The 24,472-nt window shown below is 46.3% G+C and overlaps 1 protein-coding gene across 1 annotated transcript in view; it reads right to left on the reverse strand.

Annotated features, from left to right (window-relative positions):
* Positions 1-17,463, reverse strand: part of MYO1D (myosin ID) — a 385,815-nt gene extending 368,352 nt beyond the window's left edge. The window contains exon 1 of the mRNA XM_074978817.1: positions 17,334-17,463. Within this exon, the coding sequence (XP_074834918.1) occupies positions 17,334-17,428 (95 nt within the window). The 5' untranslated portion in view covers positions 17,429-17,463. The remainder of the gene's footprint in view (positions 1-17,333) is intronic.
* Positions 17,464-24,472: the final 7,009 nt, after the last annotated feature.

Here is a 24,472-nt window from a genome sequence, read left to right on the forward strand (position 1 = left end):
TAGCAATCTTTCAGAAAATATGTGCAAAATCAACAGCAGCTTAGAAACAGTATCTCACTTTAGCACAGCTTTGTAGAAGTGATGGCCTTGCACTACTAGAAGTTAACACTAAGAAAAACCCATGTGTATTGCTAACAGATTCTGCACTGGTCTACACTACAAAATTACTTATGTGAATAAGCCATATCCCTGAGCAACACAGTGATACTGGCCTAAGCATCAATGTGGACACCAGTACGTCCCCAAGGAGATCTCTCTCTCCCATCAGCTTTGAATGTCCTGAACAGATGCAGTGCAGCTGTACTGATGAAGAACTTCTAGCTTACCTTAAGTCTACGCTAAGGAAATAGGTCAATTTCAGATACACTGTTCTAGCCATGGCACCTGCATAGCTAGAATAGATGTATCAAAATTGACTTACTTCCCTAGTGAGGAACAAGCCTCTATAATTTCATTTCAACGTTCCTTACTGCACGTGTTAGTGTGGAGTACAGGGGTTGACAGCCAACCCCAGGGAGGTCAGTTTTGCCGCATCTTCACCAGACATATAAAAATCGAATTCTGGAAGATCAACTGCCAGCATACCGATTTTCCAGTAAGTATAAACAAGCCCTTAGACTAGCCCTGAGTGCTGGTTTAAGAAGTAAGAAGTTGGCATTTGATCAGACAACTTACAAAATAAATCACAATAAGTACAAACTAAACACAAGAGCTTGAAAACAGCCCCATACCTGATGTTATAGGCTGTGCTGACACTTAACTGTGGACTTTCAAGAAAAACGTACTGAAAGTCACAGACAAACTTAACCAAGTAGCAACTAAACTGGATCTCAAATACCAATTTTGAATGAGGGCGTTTACACCCCACATGCACTACAAGGAAATAATTAAAATGTAGCACTGTATTACAGATGCACTACCATGAAACCAGAAACACCCTTTGCAAACACAGGAGCATTTGTAAACTCAGGTACATGGCTGGGATCAATAAAACAAATCTAAATGAGCACTTAGAGAAGAGCATGTCTGCACACACACCCCTCCTTCACTTCTCTAAAGCTAATGTTTGCTATCCAGAGGTGACTAGCGAAGGAGGACACAGGGACATGGGGCCTTCTGACCACTCCCACCCCAATTTGACTGAGGGACCCACTAAGTCTGACCACTCCCACGTGACTCCTCTCTGAGCCACCTGGGGGAGGGCTGTGACAACACTCTCTGCATCTCCGCACTTCCTCCACCTCTCTCCCACCTCTACTCTGCCCCGGCCAACCTCTCCTCCAGCAGTGTGACCTGGGAACTAACAAGAGCCTGGAACCTGCAGCAGTGGTCCACCCACCTCCACTCAACAGCAGCCCCTTCTCCCTGCCTTCTCCCAACTGCGCAGCTGTCAGGTTGACAGTCGTGCCACTGGGGGAAGGCAGGGAGAAGGCTTTTAGCAGCCTGGTTCCCATCTCCCCCGCAACTTGCATAAAAATTTGAGTTATGCAGGAGTTGCAGGAACACAACCCCTGCATAACAAGGGTTCACTGTCTAAGAGCCAGGTATTACAAAAATTATTTAATCAGACAAATGCTATATATAAATGACATTGCAGCATCTATCAGACAATAGAACCTCAGAGTTACAAACACCAGCATTACAAACTGACCAAATATGCACCTCATTTGGAAACAAAAATTTACAATCAGGCAGCAGAAGAGAGAAAAAAGTATATAGTAAGTGCAGCACTGTGTCACACATAAATAGACTGATACACACATCTTGGAGTGGGAAGGGACCTTGGGGGGTTATCAAGTCCAGTCCCCTGCTCTCTTAAGCTGCGTCTACACGTGCACGCTACTTCGAAGTAGCGGCACCAACTTCGAAATAGCGCCCGTCGCGTCTACACGCGTCGGGCGCTATTTCGAAGTTAACTTCGACGTTAGCCGGCGAGACGTCGAAGTCGCTAACCTCATGAGGAGATAGGAATAGCGCCCTACTTCGACATTCAACATCGAAGTATGGACCGTGTAGACGATCCGCGTCCCGCAACGTCGAAATTGCTGGGTCCTCCATGGCGGCCATCAGCTGGGGGGTTGAGAGATGCTCTCTCTCCAGCCCCTGCGGGGCTCTATGGTCACCGTGGGCAGCAGCCCTTAGCCCAGGGCTTCTGGCTGCTTCTGCGGCAGCGGGGGATCTATGCTGCAGGCACAGGGTCTGCAACCAGTTGTCAGCTCTGTGTATCTTGTGTTGTTTAGTGCAACTGTGTCTGGGAGGGGCCCTTTAAGGGAGCGGCTTGCTGTTGAGTCCGCCCTGTGACCCTGTCTGCAGCTGTGCCTGGCATCCCTATTTCGATGTGTGCTACTTTGACGTGTAGACGTTCCCTCGCAGCGCCTATTTCGATGTTGGGCTGAGCAATGTCAAAGTTGAACATCGACGTTGCTGGCCCTGGAGGACGTGTAGACGTTATTCATCGAAATAGCCTATTTCGATGTTGCTACATCGAAATAAGCTATTTCGATGTTGGCTGCACGTGTAGACGTAGCCTTAGCAGGAGAAAGCACCATCCCCGACAGATTTTTTTTTAAATCTATTTGCCCCAGACCCCTAAGTGGGCTCCTTAAGGATTGAGCTCACAACCCTGTGTTTAGCAGGCCATTGCTCAAACCACTCAGCTATCCCTCCCCCTGAAGAAGTGAAGTAGTACATGAACTACTACAAGGTAAGGATTTTTTTTCTGTGTTTTAAAAGCAACAAGAAGTCCTGTGGCACCTTACAGGCTAACAGATAAAGTGTCACAAGACTTGTTGTTGTTTTTGAAGATACAGACTAACAAGGTATTACCAGTTAAATAATTTGCAGAATAAAGGTGTTAAAACTCTTGTTAAAGTTGAGATACAGATCTCAGTTTAACTATACTGTCATGACCAATTATCACATGACCCCTACTATCTGTTAGGTCTGTCCACTGACTAAGGTCAGACTCCAATATTCAGGCAAATTAGTCATCCTCAACTACTGAAGCTAATGAAAACATGCCCTCACCATTGATGCAAGATAAGATACTTGTTTGTGTAACTTATGTAAGTATACAACTAAGCATAGCAGTGTTAGGTTTATAAAAAAATCCTATTTAACTAGTTAACCAGCAGGTTTAAATGGTCAACCAATTAAAGGGAGGCAGCCAGGGAGGCTGCTCCAGCCCCCCGCACACAGCACACAAAGGAGCTGGGCTGCTCCAGTTGGACAGGGATGTCTCCACCCACGGTATGCCGGGTACAAGTGCTGCGATGTCTCCACCCACAGCATGCCAGGAACCAGGGCTGCTCAGGCCAGGCTGGAGAGCCCGAGCCTGTGTTGCACCGAGGACTGCGGCTGCTCAGAGCAGGTGGTGCTCCAGCCCAGCCAAAGCAGCCCCTATGGTGGGCAGAAGGGCTGCTCCAGCCCCTACTAGTTAACCATTTAGGATGAGGCTTCCCGGTTAACCATTAACATCCCCAAGCACAGTGTTACTATAGCGTATACAGAGTATTAATATAGAAGAGGATCTGAAAAGTTATTTTGACTTTTTTTAAAGTCACTGTTTCTAAAAATTCTTTTAATTCAATCTGCGGGAACCACCTCTGAAAGCAAATTACTTGGTACAGTATGGTCTCAGAGTACGCAAGGGTTCCATCCCACGTGCCCTCACGTAACCCCGATTTCACGGAAGTGGGGGTCCAGCTTCTTACCCGGCAGAACACACGTTCTGCAATTGGGGAAGCAGCAAAAAGGTAAGTCCTGGGGTGGGGGGGGGAGTTGGGAGGGGCTAAGCCTGGGGGTGGGGGCTAAGCCTGGGGTGGGGTAGCACTACAGGGGGGTGAGGGTGGAGTTGAGCCAGAGCTGTGCACAGGGGTGGTGAGCCGGGCAGAGGGGGTTTGAACTGAGACCGCAAGTGGGGGTATGGTGGGGTGGGTCAGGTTGTTGAGCCAGAGCCATGCATAAGGCGCAGTGAGCTGGAGCCAGAGCTGCGCGCAGGTGGTGAGCCAGCAGGGAGTTGAACCGGGGCCAGGGAGGTTGAGCCAGAGTCGCACCTGAGGGGTGGTGAGCTAGAGCCAGAGGCAGCAGTGGGGGATAAGTAGGAGCTATGCACGGGTGGTGAGCGGAGCTGTTGGGGGGCGGGGAGAAGGAGGCTGAACCACAGCCATGCGGAACTGAGGGGGGTTGAGCCGGAGAGGAGCACGTTAAGCACAACTGGAAATCGCACGTTTCCAGGGTTTACTGAAGGAATCGGGGGTCAGCCGCACAAGAGCAGGGTCGCGTACTCTGGGCTTGCGTACTCTGATCCCTTACTGTATACCAGTCTAACAATACTTAAGAGTAAAATGTCTAACAAAGAAATGAATCTGATTAAAGTGAAATTGGCATGAATTAATGCAGCTGCGATTATGTTGACTTCTTTGCCATTCTTTAAAGTACAAAATGCTGCCAAAGAATTTTAAAATAAATATACCTGATCAAGAGACTGAACTGCACATGTAAACTCTCCAGAATTAGTATTAATCTAAAAGGTTGGAGAAATAGATAAATGACATTCAATATTAAGAGGTTCAAACAAAGCCTAAATTATATTAACTAGAAGTGAATGTCCAGTAGCTGTTGGATGTCCTAAGTGAAGTTACTTTTTCCAATACCGAATAGGAAGATGTCCACATCACAAAATATCCTGCACTGGAATTCTGATTGGCTTACAACATAAGTAGTAAAATGACCTGGAGTCTAAACTAATCTCTAGAAACAGACCCAGCAGGTCAGAATAAAGCACATGGGCAGGCATATACTGCAGCTACCCATGCTAGCTCCATTCTTAAACATACAGTACAGCTAATTCACATATTCAAAAGCTGAACAGCGCATCTAAACCATTTTTCTTTCTCCCACTGAAAACACCCTTTGGGAAATGTCCTTGTATGCACTAAAGCTGATATGGTTTCCATTCCACCCACATCTGGCTTTCTGGGAACTAAACTGAGCACAACCTGCCTGAGCTAACCAGTGACCCTGAACAGACACTGCAGAAGCCACAATTACAGCACAAAGTGGACCCAGTCCAAGTCTAACCACAAAGAATGAAATAACTATTCCCAATGTGAGGTAAATATATGCCAAGAGCACAGACAACTTTACTGGCATCTAAACACCCTTGTGAAGAGTCTTCAAGGAGGAACACACAGCAACTTCCAAAGCCTGCCATTCAACCATCTGAGAGCTCAGACAGAGCTGATCCTACCATAAACTTAGCTACATAGCTGGTGATCTCACTACTGGAAGAATCAGACAAAGGATAAGGGCCAGAAAAGAAGTAATCATTCCTTAGTTTATGTCAAAATATATTTATAGAATTAAAGGAAAATATGTGTTTTATGGATAAAATATATACAAATTAAATATAATGCATACGTTCTCTGTATGACATATTCCTTAATAGAGTATTTTATGTGGCCATATTTGATTCACACGACAGAATACCTGTCAGCCTGAGACACTCACCTGTAATTTTTATAATTAATATTTTACTTTTTTTGTACAGAGAAAAAAAAAAGCACTTTCAGTGTAAAGCAAAATGGGTGCTTGTCAGTCTATGTTAGCAAAAGTTTATTAATAAAGGTTGAACCTCTCTAGTCTGGAACTCTCAAGTCTGCCAACATCCAAAATCTGGCATGATTTTATTTAGCCGGATGACCATTTATCATGGGCGTGGCCAAGTTTCCAATGGTCCCATAAAGTTTGCTTACATCCACCTGCCCTGCTCTCAGTGTTCTGTGCTGTTGTTTAGCTCAAATTTACCCCTAAATGTTTTTAAGAGCCCAGTATTCAGTAGAAGTGTTAATAATGCTGCTGGACAATATTGACTTTCCATGGTCTGGCAAATTCTCTTGTTCAGCAGCAGTCAGGTCCCGAGGGTGCTGGATTAGAGAGGTTCAACCTGTATTACATAAAAAACCTACACAAAACACATCAAGGACTCAAAAATTAGGAAATGCCAGATTTAAGGCTGCTTGTCAATATTAATTCTGCTTTCGCATGAATCCATCCAATTGTTAAGCATGATGAAGTAAATGTCGGTCTTTTTGTATTATATGCTTTATAGTTTTGTATGTTCAAAATACACACACACACACGCTATTATTTAGCCTACTAAGGTCCAGCAGGGACCATCATGATCATCTGGTATGACCTCCCACAAACTGCAACGCACTTATCACCTCCACATCACACAGCACCTGCATTTTGGTGCACAAAATTCTCTCCACTTGGGTAGGAAAAACAAGAGAAAACACTACCCCATCCAACAATGCTTTATTCTCATGAGACACTACAAGTGCTTCCAAAAGCCCCTGCAGCTAGTTCCACTGTGGGACAGACATCCAACGTGCACTGCTCTGTACATCAATGCAAGCACTGCTAACGAGGATGCACTCTACCAACACAATAAGCATGGTGTGGACATGCCCAACCAACTGAACTACTGGAGCAGCCAAATGTTGATTTAAATTAAGTCAACCTAACTTTGTAGGAGGAAGAAATAGGGAACGTGTACAGAGCAGCACTCGAAGAGAAGAGAAGAAATGTGGCCACAGAGAAAGACCTAGACAAGAGTCAAAGGAATAGCCACGGCGACAGAAGAGGCACTTGAGCAGATGGTTCTACAAGAAGAGACAATCAATAAGAAGTGCATTACGCAAAAATACTGAAGTTAGTCCAAGAGAAAAGAGCATTGAAGATCAGAAGGCATGTTTCTGGGAGGGCAGAACAGCAACATAGGCTGAAATGCAATGAGGCGAGGAATGCAGCCAAAAAGGATAAGGCGAAATGGTTACAGGAGCAGTGTGAAGATATAGAGAGGTATTACGGTGAATGTAAGACCAGGGAGATTTATAAGATTATTAGTAATATTAATAGGAAGTGGCAGCCAAAGCAGATGTTGAGCAAAGTTGAGAATGAAGAGGTGCTCATGAGCAAAGAGAAAATTGTACAGCGATGAACGAGATATTGCACTGATCTATACAAGGCACAACTGGAGCCGAGTGTTTCAGAGAGACTGACTGAAGAACTGGAAAAGATATCTCCACTGAGCATCGAGAGTGAGAGCTATATTTCAAAGAAGGAAGCAGAAAGAGCAGTGAAATGACTGAACAACAAGAGCCCTGGAAATAAGATCACAGGACAGATGATTAATTGGGACGAACAATATTTAAAAGAGGCTCTAGAGGAGACCCTGGCCATTATAGACCGATAAGTTTAACATCAGTACCAGGCAAATTAGTAGAAACACTAGTAAAGAATAAAATTGCAAGGCACGTAGAAGAGCACAAATTGTTGGGCAAAAGTCAGCATGGTTTCTGCAGAGGGAAGTCGTGTCTAACTAATCTATTAGAATTCTTTGAAGGGGTTAATAAACATGCGGACAAGGGGCACCCAGTGGACATAATATACCTAGATTTCCAGAAAGCCTTTGACACGGTCCCACACCAAAGGCTTTTATGTAAATTAGGTGGTCATGGGATAGGAGGAAAGATCCTTTCATGGATCGGGAATTGGTTAAAAGACAGAAAACAAAGGGTGGGAATAAATGGTAAATTTTCACAATGGAGGGGGGTAACTAGTGGTGTTCCCCGGGGTCAGTCCTGGGACCGATCCTGTTCAACTTGTTCATCAATGATCTAGAAAATGAGGTAAGCAGTGAGGTGGCAAAGTTTGCAGATGACACCAAGTTGTTCAGGACAGTCAAAACCAAAACAGATTGCGAAGAACTACAAAAAGATCTCAGCAAACTGAGTGATTGGGCAGCAAAATGGCAAATGAAATTTAATGTGGGTAAGTGTAAGGTAATGCATGTTGGAAAAAATAACCCAAATTACACGTACTACATGATGGGGTCAAATTTAGCTACGACAGATCAGGAAAGGGATCTTGGAGTTATAGTGGATAGTTCTCTGAAGACATCCATGCAGTGTGCAGCGGCAGTTAGTAAGGCAAATAGGATGTCAGGAATTATTAAAAAAGGGATCGATAATAAGACAAAAGATATCATACTTCCCCTATATAAAACTATGGGACGCCCACATCTTGAGTACTGCGTACAGATGTGGTCTCCTCACCTCAAAAAAGATATATTGGCATTAGAAAAGGTTCAGAAAAGGGCGACTAAGATGATTAGGGGCTTGGAACGGGTCCCATATGGGGAGAGGCTAGAGAGACTGGGACTTTTCAGTTTGGAAAAGAGGCGATTGAGGGGCGATATGATAGAGGTATATAAAATCATGAATGGTGTGGAGAAAGTGAATATAGAAAAATTATTTACCTTTTCCCATAATACAAGAACTAGGAGACACCAAATGAAATTGATGGGTAGTAGGTTCAAAACTAATAAAAGGAAATTTTTCTTCACACAGCGCACAGTCAACCTGTGGAACTCCTTGCCCGAGGAGGCTGTGAAGGCCAGGACTCTATTAGGGTTTAAAAAAGAGCTTGATAAATTTTTTGCAGGTTAGGTCCATAAATGGCTATTAGCCAGGGATAAAGTATGGTGCCCTAGCCTTCAGAACAAGGGCAGGAGATGGATGGCAGGTGATAAATCACTTGATCATTGTCTTCTGTTCTCCTTCTCTGGGGCACCTGGCATTGGCCACCGTCGGCAGATGGGATGCTGGGCTGGATGGACCTTTGGTCTGACCCAGTATGGCCGTTCTTAACAAAGAATGATTCAGAAAATACACCGACTATGTAATACAGCATGGAAAGAAGAGACGGCACCTAAGAAATGGACAAGATCCATGCTAGTGACACTACACAAGAAAGGAAACACACTGGAGTGCAAGAACTATGGAACGAATGCCCTAACGAGTCATCTAGGCAAGGTGCTAATGATACTGACGGAGAGACTGAGATTGCAGATAGAAGAACATCTAGTGGATGAGCAAGAGGGATTCAGGAAAGATACAAGTACTATGCAGCAGATACTGGCACTAAGATTGATAGTGGACAAAGCTCAACAAAAGAACAAGAAAATCTACACTTGCTTAATGGATTTTCAGAAGGCATTTGACAGTATATGTCAAGAGGTGACTTGGGCAGTGTTGGAGTCGTTCAGAGTGGATAGCCGACTACTACAGTCATTGAAGAATATCAATGACAATGCAAAGGCAGCACTGAGAATGTGGAGAGCTGGGAAATTGGTTTAGAATAAGTAGCGGTATGAAACAAGAAGATCCGATATCGCCAAGTATCTTCATCAGCATCTAGAAAGAGCAATGGACCACATCAAGGGAGATGTAGAAGGGATATCTGTGTACAGGATAAGAATTAACAACTCAAGGTTCATGAATAATACAGTTATCACTGAGGAAGATGAGGAGAAGCCAGCAAAAATGGTGCAAGTGGTAAGTGAGGAAGGGAAGCGGTATGGACCGATTATGAACATCGACAAAAAAAACCAACGATATTTGGAGATAAGGAAATAGGAAGATCAGTGTAGATGGATTGAACTAGAGAATGTTGAAAAGTTCACATATCTGGGGAGCAACATGCTAGTCTATATACTATTGAAACAAAAAAGCAGTCAAGTAGCACTTTGACAAAATAATTTATTAGGTGATGAGCTTTCATGGGACAGACCCACTTCTGCAGATCATAGCCACACCAGAACAGACTCAATATTTAAGGCACAGAGAACCAAAAACAGTAATCAAGGTGGACAAATCATAAAATTATCATCCAAGTGAGCAAATCAGAGAGTAGAGGGGCAGAAGGGGGAAGGGGAGTCAAGAATTAGATTAAGTCAAGTATGCAAAAGAGCCCCTATAATGACCTAAACAATTCCCATCCTGGTTCAAACCAGGTGTTAATGTGCTGAATTTGAATATAAGAGAGAGTTCAGCAGCCTCTCTTTCCAAAGTGTTGTGAAAATTCCTCTTCAGTAAGATGCAAAATTTCAGGTTTGCCCATTCCATTAAAGCGGTGACTGACAAGTTTGTGGATCAGGAGTGTTTTCATGTCTGTTTTATGCCCATTAATGCTTTGTCTAAGAGAGTTTGAAGTCTGTCCAATATACAAAGCATGTGGGCATTGTTGGCACATGATGGCATATATAATGTTAGTTGAGGAACATGAGAATGTGCCCGTGAAACTGTGAATAACCTGGTTAGGTCCAGTGATGGCATCTGCAGAATAGATAAGTGGACAAAGTTGGCAACAGGCTTTGTTGCAAGGAAAAGTTCCAGGACTGGTGTTCCTGTGGTATAGAGTGTGGTTGTAGGTGAGAATCCTCATAAGGCTGGGAAGTTGTCTGTAGGAGAGGACAGGCCTGTCACCTAGGGCCTTCCGGAGTGTGGCATGCTGATTAAGGATAGGTTGTAGGTCTTTAATAATGCGTTGCAGTGGTTTGCGTTGGGGGCTGAGAGTAATGACCAGTGGTGTTCTGTTCTTGGCTTTTTTGGGCCTATCTTGGAGTAGCTGGTCTCTGTGTATTTGTCTGGCCCTGTCGATGTTTGGTTTTGTTTTTTCTTTATTTCTCCTGGTGGGTAATTCATGTTTATGAATATTTTGTAAAGACCTTGTAGTTTTCATTGCTTCTTCTACTGCAGAAGGTTATGCAACACAAGTTACAGCTATTCAGGCATATTTGCAGAATGAATGATGAATGAAAAATCAAGACCCTGGTATTCGGCATAATGGATGGTTCGCATAGGAGAGGCAGACCCCACAGAGCATGGGTAGATGATACAGTAGACTGATGAGGAGCTAGTCCACAGAAGCTAAGCCACTCCACACTGGACAGAGAAAGATGGAAGGAAATAGTGAGAGAGTCATTAGACACCAACGGGCACTGAGCCCACGGTTGCTGATGATGATGATGATGGTGAACTTTGTAGTGAAGATACGCCCAGAGTCACCGCCAGTCTGGCCCAGAGGAAAATTCTTTCCCGAGCCCAAACAAGACACGCATTAAGACCATCAAAACAAAAAAGCAGTCAAGTAGTACTTTAAAGACTAACAGAATAATTTATTAGGTGAGCTTTCATGGGACAGACCCACTTCACACCATAGCCACACCAGAACAGACTCAATATTTAAGGCACAGAGAACCAAAAACAGTAATCCAGGTGGACAAATCAGAAAAAAAAATGATCAAGGTGAGCAAATCAGAGAGTAAAGGGGCGGGGGGGGGGGCGGTGTAAAGAATTACACTAAGCCAAGTATGCAAACGAGCCCCTATAGTGACTCAGAAAATTCCCATCCCGGTTCAAACTGCCTGTTAATGTGTCGAATTTGAATGTAAGAGAGAGTTCGGCAGTCTCTGTTTCAAGAGTGTTGTGAAAATTCTTCTTCAGCAACACGCAAACTCTTAAGTCATTAACAGAATGGCCCACTCCAGTAAAATGCCGGCTAACAGGTTTGTGGATCAGGAGTGTTTTTATGTCTGTTTTGTGCCCATTAACTCTTCGTCTAAAATCCACAAACCTGGAAACCCCGGACGCCCTATCATTTTGGGTATTGGCACACTTACCACCAGACTATCCAGTTACGTCGACTCCCTCCTCAAACCCTATGCCACCAACAGTCTCAGCTATCTGTGAGATACCACCGACTTCCTGAGGAAATCAAAACATCGGAAAAGTTCCTGACAACGCCATCTTTGCCACAATGGATGTAGAGGCTCTGCACACTAATATACCACACAAAAATGGATTACAAGCAATCAGAATACCACCCCGATGTCACCACAGCCAATCTGGTGTCTGACCTCTGTAACTCTGTTCTCACACACAATTATTTCCGATTTGGGGACAATTTAAACCTCCATATTAGTGGAACTGCTATGGGCATCCATGTGGCCCAACAATATGCTAATATATTTATGGCTGACCTGGAACAACGATTCCTCAGCTCTCGTCCCCTATTATCCCTCCTCTACCTAAGATACATTGAGGACATCTTTATGATTTGGACCCATGGTACAGAGGCTCTAGAAGAATTCCACAGAGACTTTAACTATCTGCACCCCACCATCAACTTATGCCTCGATTACTCCACGCAAGAGATACATTTCCTGGACACTACAGTACAAATCAAGGACGGCCTGATCGGTACCACACTGTACTGGAAACCCACTGATCGCTATACTTACTTACATGCTTCTAGCTTCCATCCTGCACACTTAACTAGATCCATTGTTTACAGTCAAGCCCTTAGGTACAATCGCATTTGCTCTGATCCTACTGACAGAGACCAAAAGCTACAAGATCTTTACCAAATAGTCATAAACCTGAATTACCCACCAGAAGAATCAAAAAAACAAGTCAACAGGGCCAGACAAATACCCAGAGACCAGCTACTCCAAGATACGCCCAAAAAAGCCAAGAAAAGAACAATACTGGTCATCACCAACAGCCCCCAACTCAAACCACTGCAACGAATTATTAAAGACCAACAACCTATCTTTAAATCAGAAGGCCACACTCCAGAAGGCCCTAGGTGACAGGCCTGTTCTCTCCTACAGACAACTTCCCAACCTTATGAGGATTCTCACCAACAGCCACAGTCTATACCACAGGACCTGGATCTTTTCCTTGCAACAAAGCCTGCTGACAGCTTTGTCCACATATCTATTCTGGAGATACCATCACTGGACCTAACCAGGTTATTCATAGAATCATGGGCACATTCTCATGTTTCTCAACTAACATCACATATGTCATCATGTGCCAACAATGCCCACATGCTTTGTATATTGGACAGACTTCAAACTCCCTTAGACAAAGTTAATGGGCACAAAACAGACATAAAAACACTCCTGATCCACAAACCTGTTAGCTGGCATTTTACTGGAGTGGGCCATTCTGTTAATGACTTAAGAGTTTGCGTGTACTGAAGTAGAATTTTCACAACACTCTTGAAAGAGAGACTGCCGAACTCTCTTTTACATTCAAAATTCAACACATTAACACATGGTTTGAACCGGGATGGGAATTTTCTGAGGCACTATAGGGGCTCGTTTTCATACTTGCCTTAATCTAATTCTTGATTCCCCATCCCTCTTCTGTCCCTTTACTCTCTGATTTGCTCACCTCAATCTTTTTTTTTTCTGATTTGTCCACCTGGATTACTGGTTTTGGTTCTCTGTGCCTTAAATATTGAATCTGTTCTGGTGTGGCTATGGTGTGAAGAAGTGGGTCTGTCCCATGAAAGCTCACCTAATAAATTATTCTGTTAGTCTTTAAAGTGCTACTTGACTGCTTTTTTGTTTTCTTAGTGTATAGACTAGCATGGCTTCCTCTCTGTTGCTATTCATTAAGACCATGTGCATGTGAGCCAGAAACCTGGAAAACAATTCTCTGTAGAAAACCAGTTCTCTTCCCACTTAGCATTCCATCACTGATGTTTGATATCTTATAACAAATAATTTTATGAATGAATAAATAGAGATAAGAGGCATTGCTTAAATTTTAGAACTTCAGGTTCCACCTCCCTGATCCAGCACCCTCAGGACCTGAGCAGTCCCAAACTACAGATTTTGCCAGACCGAGGCAGGTCAATCCCCTGCTGGCTGCCAGCCCCTCTTCTCAGGCTCCCCTCCCAGAATCCAGCCACTTCCTGGCCCTGGCTCCTTCTCCCCAGCTTCATCCTGAGCCAGCACTCCCCAGCCCCAGCTCACCATGGTGTGCGGCATCCCAGCCTCTGCTCCGCCACTCATCAGCTCCGCCAGAGCTGGAGAGCAGCAGACTGTGGCCTGGCCCAGAGAGCCGTGGACCACAGTCCGGGCTAGGAAGGGGCAGCTGGTGGGACCTGGGTGCTGCAGCCAGATGCTGCTGTCCCCCTTCTCCCAGCCCCCAACTCTCTCAGCTCTGTGGCTCTCTGACCGCGAGTCTTTGCCAGACCAGAGAGTCACAGATTTTAGAGGTTCAACCTGTATAAGGAAAATTAAAAGTTATAGGGGTATATAACAGATTCCTACAATTTGAGGAACTGTCATTGCCAAGTGACTATAAATATTATTGCAAATAGTTTGGACAACATTGTCTACTTTAAACAGCAATGCAATTTGTGAGAACTATATACTCATTAACAAAGTTAAGGTATTTGTTGTATATTAAATAAGGTGACATACTCAGTATGTTAAGCAAATGTAAAGTGAAAATGTTTGAAGTAAATCCTACTAAAAATACAGTACTGAGAAGCCTAAACGACCTATGAACTTTATCCACTGCTCGTTTATATTTGCAGACACACAGGGCTGAGTGATCCTACTAATTTTCAGTAAAAGGCATAAACAAGTCCTGATACTTAGGGGAGTACAACTATTTTGTATTTTCCTAATACTAACTAAAACCACTGGCATTGAATCAAACAGTAAAATACCAAAGTAGAGCACTGGACTGAGAGATGTGGGTTTCTACCTTCAGGTCTGCTACTGACTTTATTGGTAATATTCAGCAAATCACCTCACTTCTCCTTTACCTCCTTTGTGAAGCACTTTGAAACACTTATCCAAACACCCTTCCTTTGTCTTCTTTAATTGGAGATACACATTTCCTAGAACTGTAAGGGACCTTGGGAGGTCATCTAGTCCAATCCAGTCCCCTGCCCTCTTGGCGGGACCAAGCACCATGCCTGATATCTATTTGCCCCACTCCCTAAATAGCCTCCTCAAGGATTGAACTCACAGCCCTGGGTTTAGCAGACCAATGAGCAAAACACTGAGCTATCCCTTCCCCCTTGGTCTCTAATTTGCTTTCAGTTCTATTTTTTCTAATAAAAACTATGCATTTTTCCCCCCAGACTGTAACTTAACGAAGGAACAGCGATCAGAACTGTGATAAAGGTTAAATAAAATTACATAACCTGCAAGTTTTTATAAAGTTTCTCTCTCAAAGATCAAAGACTACCATGACGCAAACAGTAGAACCCCAAGATATGTGCACTCAAGTTGCACGTATCTCGGGTTAACACGACTAAGTGGCAGGGAGCTGGTGTCCACCTCCAGGCTGCCCGACACTCAGGAGAGCTGGGAAAGTGACCAGCACAGCAATGCTGGTCAACTCCCTGGCTCCTGTGCATGGCAGGCAGCCCAGAGACAGGCCCCAGCTCCCCACCACTCAGAGGAGTGGGGAAACTGACCTGCGCTGTCACACTAGTCAGTTTCCTGGCTCCTGTTCGGGCCTGCAGCCAACTCATTGCTGCACCTGACAGGAAAGGTTTCCCCACTCTGTCAGTGGTGGCAGCCAAGAGCCTGACAGGAGCAGCAGCTGAGCCTGACAGGAACCGTTTCCCAGCTCCTGTCAGGGGTGGCAGCCTGACTCTTGGCTGCTACCACTGAGGGGAGCAGGGAAACTGACTAGCACAGCAGTGCTGGTTAATTTCCCCCTCTCCTGTGAGCAGCAGGCAGCCCAGAGCCAGGCTGTCCCCTGCAGCCCCTCACAGAAGACAGGAAACCGACCAGAACTGCTGTGTTGGTCAGTTTCCGGGCTCCCCCAGTTACACAAAATTTGACTTAGGTGAGATTGTGTGAGAATGCAACCCCCAGGTAAGTTGGGGACCTACTGTACAGATTTGCAGTTCTAAGAGCAAACTCAAAACTGACATTTCCTAATTTTTGAGTGCTGGATTTTGCAATTTATGTTATTTTAGTATAGTTTGCATGTGTGTGTGTATATATATATATATATATATATAAAAACTAAAATTTAAGTAAAAATTGAACTGGTGCTTTCACTATACGTAATACCATTTATCAGTTGCTCACAAGGCTGGAATTCTGAACCTTCAGTATGACACTACCACAGACAGCTACCACTCGCTCTCAAGCACTTAGTACGTTAGCTTGCAGAGCAGGAAACGTAGTGCAGGGTGATGGTTGCTTATGGAGCATTAAACCTGTCCAAGGGTCCAGAGACGGCAACCAGGTCAGAAGAAAACCCCTCTCGCACGAAAACAAAGTAAGGTGCGTTGCTACCAAGAGGCTCTCCCTAGTCTCCACCTTCCATATCACCATCTGGTTAGAAGATGTGACAAATCTGTAATGTCTCCTGGTATCCCCACAGCTGCCAAAAGCAGTTATAACCTCCGCAGCACCTTGTCACAGAGGGTGTTCACTACTCTGCTCCTCCCACAGTCTCACTCTGGGGACTCCTCAATTCCAGTGCACCCAGCTTCGGCAGGTAGTTTAATTCTGTTGCTGCTCAGGAAATCTGCCATTGATCAGAGAGAATTCTTAACAGATATATGAACATCAAAGGTCCTGTCAATTCATTCTGCTGCTGCCTAAGGAGAGTTGGGAGCAGCAACAAATGGGAGTTTCATACCAGAGAGCAGAGAACTTTAGTTTGACAGTATTCAAAGAAGAGAAACCCAATGGTGTCTAACAGTTGGGAGTTTCTTTAATCATGGCTTTGACATAGGACTGGCTCATAGTCACAGCAAGCCAAACTGTTCTCCAAATCAGTTTCTGCCATCTGCAGGATGGGATAATCTCTCCCTGTCACACGCGACTATTAAAAAGTAGGCTGCATTTGTAAATGCTAAGGCAACCTGATATGAAGTCAAATTCTTAAACCCAGAGGTCAAACTAACTTAGTGCCTTTGCCAAGACACTGGAGTACAATCACATACTGTCTGCAGCCCTGAGCTGTGGCCTGGCCCAGACACACGCACAAGTGGGCGCTGCCGATGCGCTAGAGATGGGCTAGCAGCCAAGGGCGAAGAGGGCTTGGCTCTAGCATGGCCAAGTACCTGACCAGCTGCCGGCCAGGGTGGAGGGCACATGAGCATCCGGAGCACTCAGCCCAGACAGGCTCAACCAAGGACCTCAGGGGGAACAAGACATCAAGTCCAGCCAAGGCAGCCTGACCCCCGCACCCCTACCCGTGGCGCCACTGCCTGGTTCCAGGCCAGGAAGGGAGGCAGCCGAGCCTCGGCCCCCCCAGGGCGACCAGCACGAGGGGCAGCTGAAGGCAGGAGACCCATGGACCACCCATGCCACACGCGCGCGCACACAGCGCCCCCGGCGGGTCACCCCCCCCCCACGCACAGCGCCCCCCAGGGAGGTCCGGCCACCGCCACTCACGCAGCGCCTCACGCGGGGTCTGCTCCTCTCGCACACAGAGCCCCCTCCCACGGTCCGGCCATCCCCGGCCGCCCCCACTCGCACGGCGCCCCCCAAGGGGGTGGCCGACCGCCCCCCCCTACTCGCACAGCGCCCCCCAAGGGGGTGGCCGACCGCCCCCCCCACTCACACAGCGCCCCCCGGGGGGTGGCCGACCGCCCCCCCCCCACTCGCACAGCGCCCCCCGGGGGGTCCACACCCCCCTCACCGCAGCCGCAGGTTGGCCATGAACTCGGACATGGAGACCGAGTCGAGCAGCACGAAGTCCGCCTTGCCGAACTCCAGGCTCTCCTGCTCCGCCATGGCGCCCGCCCGGCCCGGCCTCGCCTCTCCCGGCAGCTCCGCGCCGCGCCGCGCCGCCCGCCCGGCCGCCCCGCCTCACCTGGGGCGCGGAGCCGCCAGGAGCGGGCGGGGCCTGCCCGGGGTGGAGCCGCGCGCGTGGCCCCGCCCCGCCCGTCCAACAAGGACCGATAGCGCCCCCTGCCGGCCGAGCGCCGGGCCCGCCCCAGCGCCCGCCGCGGGATCCCGGGCACCCTGCCCCAGGACCCCACACCGGGGAGAATGGATCCTGCAGCCTTAGGGCACCCCATGCCCAAGGCTCCGCACTGGCTGGCACTGGGATCCTGCAGCCCTGGCCGCCCCATACAGACAGACCCACCTTGCAGAGTGCAGAGCGGAGCCTGCAGCCCTCAGGACACCAATCCCTGCATCCTCCACTGAAAGCTGGATCTTGCACCCTGAGGAGACCCCATCCCTCTAGGGCCCACACTGGGAGACGGAGTCCTACAAGGACCCTATTCCCAGGGACACACATTGGGGTGCTTTGGGGACAATGATTTTCTATGCCTGGAAACTCTCCCAGGACTGCAAAGTGTCGTTTACATATTTACAATTATTCACGAGCAACCCCGTTGACTTCAGCATGGCTACTCATTTGAAAAGTGCAATGTAAATCTGATATTGGAGCTACTGTCTTTTAATTGAAATCGGGGTCTTTAGAATTATAGATTCCTAGGGCTTGAAGGGACCTCAGGAGGTCATTGAGTCCATCCCCCTGCCTAAAGCAGGATCAACCCCAACTAAATCATCCCAGCCAGGACTTTGTCAAGCCTGGACTTTAAAAGCTCTAGGGGTGGCGATTCCACCACCTCTCTCAGTAATGCATTCCACTGCATCACCACCCTCCTGATGAAACAGTTTTTCCGAATATCCAACCTACACCTCCCCCTCTGTAACTTCAGATATATGTCTTCTTGTTCTGACGTCTGTCACTACTGAGAATAGCCTTCAACTTCCTGAAGGGGAGCTCTAAAGGGGATGGAAAGAGGCTGCTACCAATCACCCCTTGCTCTTCTGCAAACTAAATAAGCCCCAATCTCTCTGCTTCTCCTCTTAGGACATGTGCTCCAGCACCCTAATCATTTTCATTGCCCTCCACTTGACCTGCTCCAGTGCATCCACATCCTTTCTATACCTGGGGGCCCAGAACTGGACACAATACTCCAGATAAGGCCTTACCAGTGCCGAATAGAGGGGAACAACAACCTCTGTAGACCTGCTGGAAATGCTTCTCCTAATCCACCTCAATATGCAGTTAGTCTTCTTGGCTACAAGGGTATTCTGTTGATTTATATCCAGCTTCTCATCCACCATAATCCCCAGGTCCTTTTCTGCTGCGCTGCTACTTGGTTGGCACCCAGACTGTAACAGTGCTTGGGATTCTACCATCCCAAATGCTGGACTCTGCACTTGTCCTTGTTGAACTTCATCAGATTTCTTTAGGCCCAATCCTCCAATTTATCTAGGTCACTCTGGACCCTATCCCTTCCTTCCAACATATCTACCTCTCCTACTAGCTTAGCGTCATCTGCAAATTTACTGAGGGTGCAATCCATCCCCTCATCCAGGTCATTAATAAAGATGTTGAATAATATTGGCCCTAAAACCGATCTTTGGTCACCCCACCTGAAACTGACCACCAACCAGACATTGAGCTGATCACTCATTGACATTGATCACTACCTGTTGGACCCAACCACCTAGCCAGCTTTCTACCCATCTTTCAGTCCATGTATCTAATCCATACTTCCTTTATTTATGGGCAAGAAGGGAGACTGTATCAAAAACTTTGCTAAAGTCAGTGTATATCACATCCATTGACTTCCCCGTGTCCACAGAGCCATTTACATAATCGTAGGAGCTAATCAGATTGGTCAGGCATGACTTGCTGTTGATGAATCTATGTTGACCACTCTCGATCGCTTTCCCCTCTCCCAAGTGCATCACAATGGATTCCTTGAGGATCCCCTCCATGATTTTTCTGGGGACTGAGGTAAGGCTTACCAATCTGTAGTTCCCTGGATGGTCCTTCTTTCCTTTTTTTAAAGATGGGCACTACATTTGCCTTTTTCCAATCATCCAGGACCTCTCCCAATCTCCATGTGTTTTCAAAGATAATAGCCAAAGGCTCTGCAATGACATCTGCCAATTCCCTCAATACCTTTGGATGCATTAAATTCAGACCCATGGATTTGTGTGTGTCTAGCTTTTCAAAATGGCTGTTACCTCTCTTTCCCCGCTGAGGACTGCTTACCTGCTTCCCATATGGCATTGCCTAGTGTCATAGTCTGGGAGCTGACCTTGTCCATGAAGGCTGAGGCAAAAAAAGCACTGAGTACTTCAGCCGTTCCCATATCATCTGTCACGAGGTTACCTCCCTCATCCAGTAACAGCCCCACATTCACCCAACACCCCTCTTCTGCAGTCCCTCTGTTCTTCTAATTTGCCAACCTTGATATTAATTTTTGGACCTCTGTGCTTTATATATTGAGTCTGTTCTGGCAAGGCTATGATCTGAAGAAGTGGGTTTGTCCCATGGAAGCTCATCACCTAATAAATTATTCTGTTAGTCTTTAAAGTGCTACATGGCTTGTCTCAGGGAGTTGAAGTCTGCTCTTCTGAAATCAAGGGTCTATATTTTACTGCTCACCTTTCTTTCTTTTGTCAGAATCCTGAAATCCACCATCTCATGATGACAGCAGCCCAGGTTGCCGCCCACTTCCATTTCTCCCGCTAGTTAGTTCTTCTCTGTGAGCAGCAGGTCAAGCTGTGCATGGCCCCAGTCTGTTCTTTCAGCCCTTGAACCAGGGAGTTACCCCCAACATTCTCCAAAAACTTTCTGCATTGTCTGTGTGCTGCTGTATTGGTCTCCCAACAAACGTCTGGGTGATTAAAGTATCCCATGAGAACTAGGGACTGTGACTTGAATGCTTCTCTTAGTTGCCTGAAGAAATCCTCATCTCCCTGATCTGGTGGTCTATTGCAGACACCAACTACAATATCATGTTTGTTGCTTCTACTTCTAATCATAACCCAAAGACTCTCAGCTGGCTTTTCTCCCTCCATAAACTGGAGCACTAAGCAATCATACTGCTCTGTCATACACATGGCAACTCCTCCTTCTTTCCCTGCCTGTTCTTCCTAAACAGTTTATACCCTCCCATGGCAGTGCTCCAGTTATGTGATACATCCCACCAGGTTTCATTTATTCCAATCACGTCATACTTTGACTCCTATGACTTAGGCTGGCATGTAACCTGCAGGTGAAACCAATGTGTCAATAAGACAAGCTAACCTCTTTCATTGGTCTCTGTAGATGTACTTGCTCTTGGCAGTTTCATTATAAGCAGGAAAGTTAACCAGAAGGTCTGGTAATACTTCTGATGGTGTTCATTCCACTTCCTAATTGTGATTCTCCTTTCTGGTAAGGTGTGTATAGTATCCTGTTTGCAAGTATCTGAGTGCCTTCCTAAAATATGTTCACTAATGTGATGTATTTGTTATTTTGCTAAAGGCCTTTAAATGTGGGGAGATATGAATTATATCTATTAACCAGCCACTGAAGAGTGGTGTTTTGACACTGGGACTTACTTTAGTCTTGCTTCTAGAGTGTGTATTTTTCTCCCTTCTGAGCTATATAGCCTTCATTCCTCTTAGAGGACAATTTTCTAGAGTTGTATACAACTCTAGAAAATTGTCCTCTGTCTGTACACACAAGCTTGTAAATCCTGTTCTTCCTTTTTAATGCTCTCTGCTGTGATAAGAGATGCAGATTTCTTCAGCTTCCTGCCTAAGGAAGAAAATCAGCTATGCCCAGGGAAACCCTCTGTGCCTCCGGCTCTACAGTAACAAGAAGAAGGAGGGCTACTCTAACTACATGTATAAAGTCCTAAAGCAAGTAAGTCCTGATCATACTAATGCTGTGAGAGCTTTTAAAGACTGCAAACATGGTGGTTTGAAACTTAGCTCAAAAATTTGTGGGGCTGGGAGAGTTTTAGCAGCCCCAGCTGTCCTGGAAAGTATTGTTGGCCTACATTAGGCACTGATAGCAACAACTGCTTTTAATGCCATGTGGCTGAGCCTTGCTCAGCCTAGGCTTGCTCACAATGGCTTTCTCTCTGCTTTAACAAGCTGCAGGAGCCTTGCCTGTACTAGATTCTAAATGCAGCTTTTAGGGTAAGAGTCCCTTCTAAAACTACTGCAGGGTGAGCAAGAGCTTTGGCTGGGACTTGTTCTGGCTTCTCTGACTGGGGCACTAAAACTTTTTTATGCCCTGGCCTGTCCTTCTTTAGGAAGAGATCATCTTAAAGGCTAAGTAGGTAGCTGGAGAAATATAGGCAGACTACCATGTCTGCCTGGTGATGTCTAGTATCCTACCAATGACACCTGAGTCCCTCCATCTAGGGGAGGAGAAGGCTAAGGAAAAGCAGCACCACGGGTACCTGGCAATAAAGATCATCTGACTTGTGTCCATGGAATGGATGTAGATGAGCAGTGCCTACCTATTCCAGAGGCACCATCCCCACCTGGGTCGTGTTGGGACCAAGGGAGTGGGTGGGCATAGCCTGCCCACAACTAAAAGGTCTCCTTCAAGAGGGGGATCCAGTAGAACAACATGAGCCCCAAATAATTACAGGGGGCAACTAAAGAGGAAAAACAGGGATGGGTGTGAAGGTCAAAGCCTCAAAATGAGGCAACCAGAGGGGGATACCCAGCAGAGAACCCCATTTCCACCTGGGTATGGGGAGGACACTTTATTGCTTGGCCCCTTGAGTGCTCAGAGGGCAGGAAGGCTCTGAAAGCCTTCTGCTGGGGGTGGGGAGCGTGAAGCAGCTGGGGCTAATCCTACTCATGACTTGTAGGGAGTCCTATAAGCCCTTAGAGGCTCTCTAGGGACAGCAGAGTCTACCAAGACTAGACTTACCTTTTTTTGTGAAGCAGTTGAGGCCGGGAGTTGCAGAAATACTCCCAGGCACCTGGAGTAGTAACTTAAGCTTTGTATTGCTACAGTGAGTACTTATAGGAGATGCAGGTCAGAAGTCTTATGGCCTGCCCAACTGCAAGTTAGGCTAATGTAATGGCAACCCCACCTTGGGGAGGGGAGTGGGAGGAGCTCAGACTTGACAGATTTGAGGTGACCCACCAACACTGGTCTCAGCTTGAGCTTCTTGACTAGTCTGACTTTCTTACTCCAAAAATAGCCTCATTAAAGGTGAGACACTTAATGAAAATTGCTTCATACTCTTCCACACCAGGGAATTAAGGTGTGAGGTTTAATTTTCCACTTCCTGGCTGAACTTCCTCCCATGTGGAGGTGGCAACAGGCAAAGGAAACTGAACAAATGCTCACCCATAGCTTAGAAATCCTACCACTTCCTGCTCACTCAGCCTGTCAGGCTGTAAAACTTTCTCAGAGCATGATTGGTCCCTACTCATGGGCTGCATCCTGCAGAAAATCAGACTGACTGCTGTGGTCCCCCCACGCAACGTGGTTAGTAAAAGCTATGAAAGGTCTTAACTTTTTTCTCCAATAATACTGATCTGTTTTAGAGGCTATGTCTACACTAGCCCCAAACTTTGAAATGGCCATTTCGAAGTTAACTAATGAAGCGCTGAAATGCATATTCAGTGCTTCATTAGCATGCAGGTGGCCGCGGCACTTTGAAATTGACGCACCTCGCCACCACGTGGCTCATCCTGACAGGGCTCCTTTTCGAAAGGACCCCACCTACTTCAAAGTCCCCTTATTCCCATCTGCTCATGGAAATAAGGGAACTTCGAAATAGGCGGGGTCCTTTCGAGAAGGAGCCCTGGTGGGGTGAGGCGTGTCAATTTTGAAGTGCTGCAGCTGCCCGCGTGCTAATGAGGTGCTGAATATGCATTTCAGCGCTTCATTAGTAAACTTCAAAATGGCCATTTGCGTGGCCACTTTGAAGTTTGGGGCTAGTGCAGACATGGCCAGAGGGTTTTATGGTGAGATGACCTTGAGGGCAGTGACTGGCAGTGCAGGAGTAGCAAAGTTAAAGCTCTGTGGTGTAGGCTTTTGTGCACTTAAACCTTATTCTTATACTTCCGAGGAGTATAAGCCGTGGGTAAGCATTCTTAATTCACCTGTGTGGAAGCACATTCTTCATGCACAGAAACCAGGATTCAGAGTCCCTAGCTCATGTCAGCCAGTTTGTTTTAGAACAGGCTTTCTTAGGACTAGTGTGGTGTGACTGAAGTCCACTACTACACCAGCAAGTTAAGTGACCTGATTGATTCTCTTTCCCTGGCAGACTCATCAAGTCTCTGGAGTTTCCTGCTGGGTTGCTAATGTCATAAATTCTCTGGATAAACCACAGCTGTTTGGCAAAGTTGCACTGGAAGCTGCCAGGCTGTCTCTCTACAACAAGAGAAGCTTCATTACTCACAGGGAGGTCCATGCTGCAATGAAGCTGGTGCTTCTGCATGAGCTCTCCAAGCATGATAGACATGAGACTATCAAAGCTGTGGCCAAGTCCACTGGCTGGAAGTGAATTCTTACTAGCATGTGATGGTTTTAATGGTTGTGATGATTTATTATAATAAAGTGATATCTGATATGGGAGTCTGTTACTAAGATGCCACTCTAGTTGTGGCAGAAGACAGCTGTAGGGCTATCACCCTAGACATACCTAGTCTCCCAGTAAAACACAACCTCCACCATAACCATCCTGTGGTGAGTACAGCAGGCTTGGTTAAGCAAATCTTAAAGATGCTTCTCTTCTGAACCAGAAGCTAACACAGAAAAGCTGCAGAAGTGCTATGTAAATACTCAGCCCCTCCAAGCAAGAAACTGTTGCTGGTATGCCAGTCATCAGTGTGGTTCTTGAGGTCCCTTGCTGTCTCATGTATGGGAAGAAGAACTAGGGGATGGGCCATTCCCTTGCTAGTCCCGCAACCTCAAATCAAGAGGAAGTGCCTCCAAATAGGGTGTAGGCCCTGTGGGAGTGAGTCGGAAGAGGTGGGGAAACTTACTCCCGCTCC

Source organism: Carettochelys insculpta, chromosome 28 (genome assembly GCF_033958435.1).
Source record: "Carettochelys insculpta isolate YL-2023 chromosome 28, ASM3395843v1, whole genome shotgun sequence".
Classification (NCBI taxonomy): Eukaryota; Metazoa; Chordata; order Testudines; family Carettochelyidae; genus Carettochelys; species Carettochelys insculpta.